General features: G+C 44.6%; 1 protein-coding gene across 1 annotated transcript; it reads left to right on the top strand.

Moving 5' to 3' along the window:
* Positions 1-622: 622 nt before the first annotated feature.
* Positions 623-1066, top strand: LOC150110288 (uncharacterized). Its single transcript, XM_090395152.1, has one exon. It carries the CDS (start codon positions 623-625, stop codon positions 1064-1066), a length of 444 nt encoding a protein of 147 aa, XP_090251278.1.
* The last annotated feature ends 531 nt before the right edge of the window (positions 1067-1597 follow it).

Genomic DNA, 1597 nt, shown 5'->3' with positions numbered 1-1597 from the left:
ATATAAAGTTGCATTGTATTGTAATGATTTTGCAATGATTGGACTTGAAATTGAAGATTGAAGAGAATCAATCGACCGTGAGATGCGGTGATTGATTCATTCAATCCAATACCCTTGGAGGGTAATGGATGGCAATGCTGTAGCTAATGAAGTTCTAACTGAGGCTTGGCTATATAAGGTGTTATTGAGCAATTAAAGCTCTGATCATGGCAGGAGGGTAACAGCAATTGCTTTTCATCTTCCCCTACACTGTCTTCTACAGATACAGATACAGATAACAGGGAAGATGAAAAGCATTCTTGCTTCGCCCCTTTAAGCCAGTCCTTATAAGGATAAGCATTGTAATGTTTGTTATTTTTTAGTTATATATGTCTAGAAAGATGGAGATTCTTAATTGTGCAACTCACCAAAGTCGAATATAGACCCCCATATAGTTGAGTATACCAGTACAGTACACTGATTTAGCATTGTATTAGGAATATCCGCCATTTACATATTCATATACATATTCGATTTACATATTGGGGGCAATAACGAAGTACCATGTAATATTAACGTCACACTCGGCTACTATAAATGGGCACACCTGTCCTCCGTCGTAATCAGTAAACGTTTGCCAGTAATGGGGAAACATGGCGGGGTATGCCAATTTCACCTCGGACAGTTAGTTGCTAGTATTTCAGAAACAACCGCACTTGTTGGTTGCTCCCGTACTGCTGTATCAAGGGTGTACCAGGACTGGATTAACCATGAGCAGACATCCAGTGGAAGGGCTCACATTAGTCAGCCACGAGTGGTTGATCCTAGCGGTGAGAGTCGGGTGTCACGACTGGTATCTCAGCAAGGACTTGCAACAGTCAAACAGCTCACCCAGGAGTACAACAGCGAGGCAGTTCGACCCATTTCCACATTCACTATGGCGTGTACCTCGCTTCGCCTGGTGTTTCACAGCCGGAGAACAACAAGGGTACCCCATGATGACGGCCAGGCATCGCAAACAACGCTTGTCATGTGCCAAGGAACGTCGGCAATGAACCCTCGACAGATGGAAGGTCGTCTAGAGTGATGAGTCCCATTTCTGGCTAAAACATCCTAATGGTTGGGTTCGCATTTGGCTTAAACAGCGCGCCAAATGCGCCCTGGTCGCAGTTGGGGTTCAACAGGCCGGTGGAGATGATGCTGGGGTCTGGGGAGCGTTTTCTTGGCATGCCCTAGGTCCGTTGGCTGTCATCCCACAAACGCTGAATGGTGAATGCTACAGAGACATATTTGCCGACCATCCCCATTTATATCTGCAGGAGGTCCACCCTGACCACAGTGCCATCTTTCATCAGAACAACGCACCTTGTCATCGGACTCGTACAATTACTGAGTGGTTGGAAGAACTCCTATCATATACGAGAGAGATAAACCAAGGAGTCTGACAGGGATGTCTCCTCTCAGCAACTCTTTTTAGATGTCTCCTCTCAGCAACTCTCAGCAAATCTTTCAGAATAATTACCACCGACATATAGAATACATCCAGAATGTATTTATCTTCAGGTTCAATGTGACCTTTATCATCTCTGATTCCTTTCACAATACTCTTTCATCCATT

The sequence above is a fragment of the Typopeltis vanoorti genome, chromosome 1 (genome assembly GCF_054136105.1).
Source record: "Typopeltis vanoorti isolate ZY-2024b chromosome 1, IOZ_Tvanoo_1.0, whole genome shotgun sequence".
NCBI classification, from domain to species: domain Eukaryota; kingdom Metazoa; phylum Arthropoda; class Arachnida; order Uropygi; family Thelyphonidae; genus Typopeltis; species Typopeltis vanoorti.
The sequence above is the reverse complement of the archived record's forward strand: the minus strand, read 5'-3'. Positions and strand labels throughout refer to the sequence as shown.

What these genes read in the sequence shown, in the direction of transcription:
- LOC150110288 (XM_090395152.1), top strand. Translation starts at nt 623, where the DNA reads ATGGGGAAACATGGCGGGGTATGCCAATTTCACCTCGGACAGTTAGTT.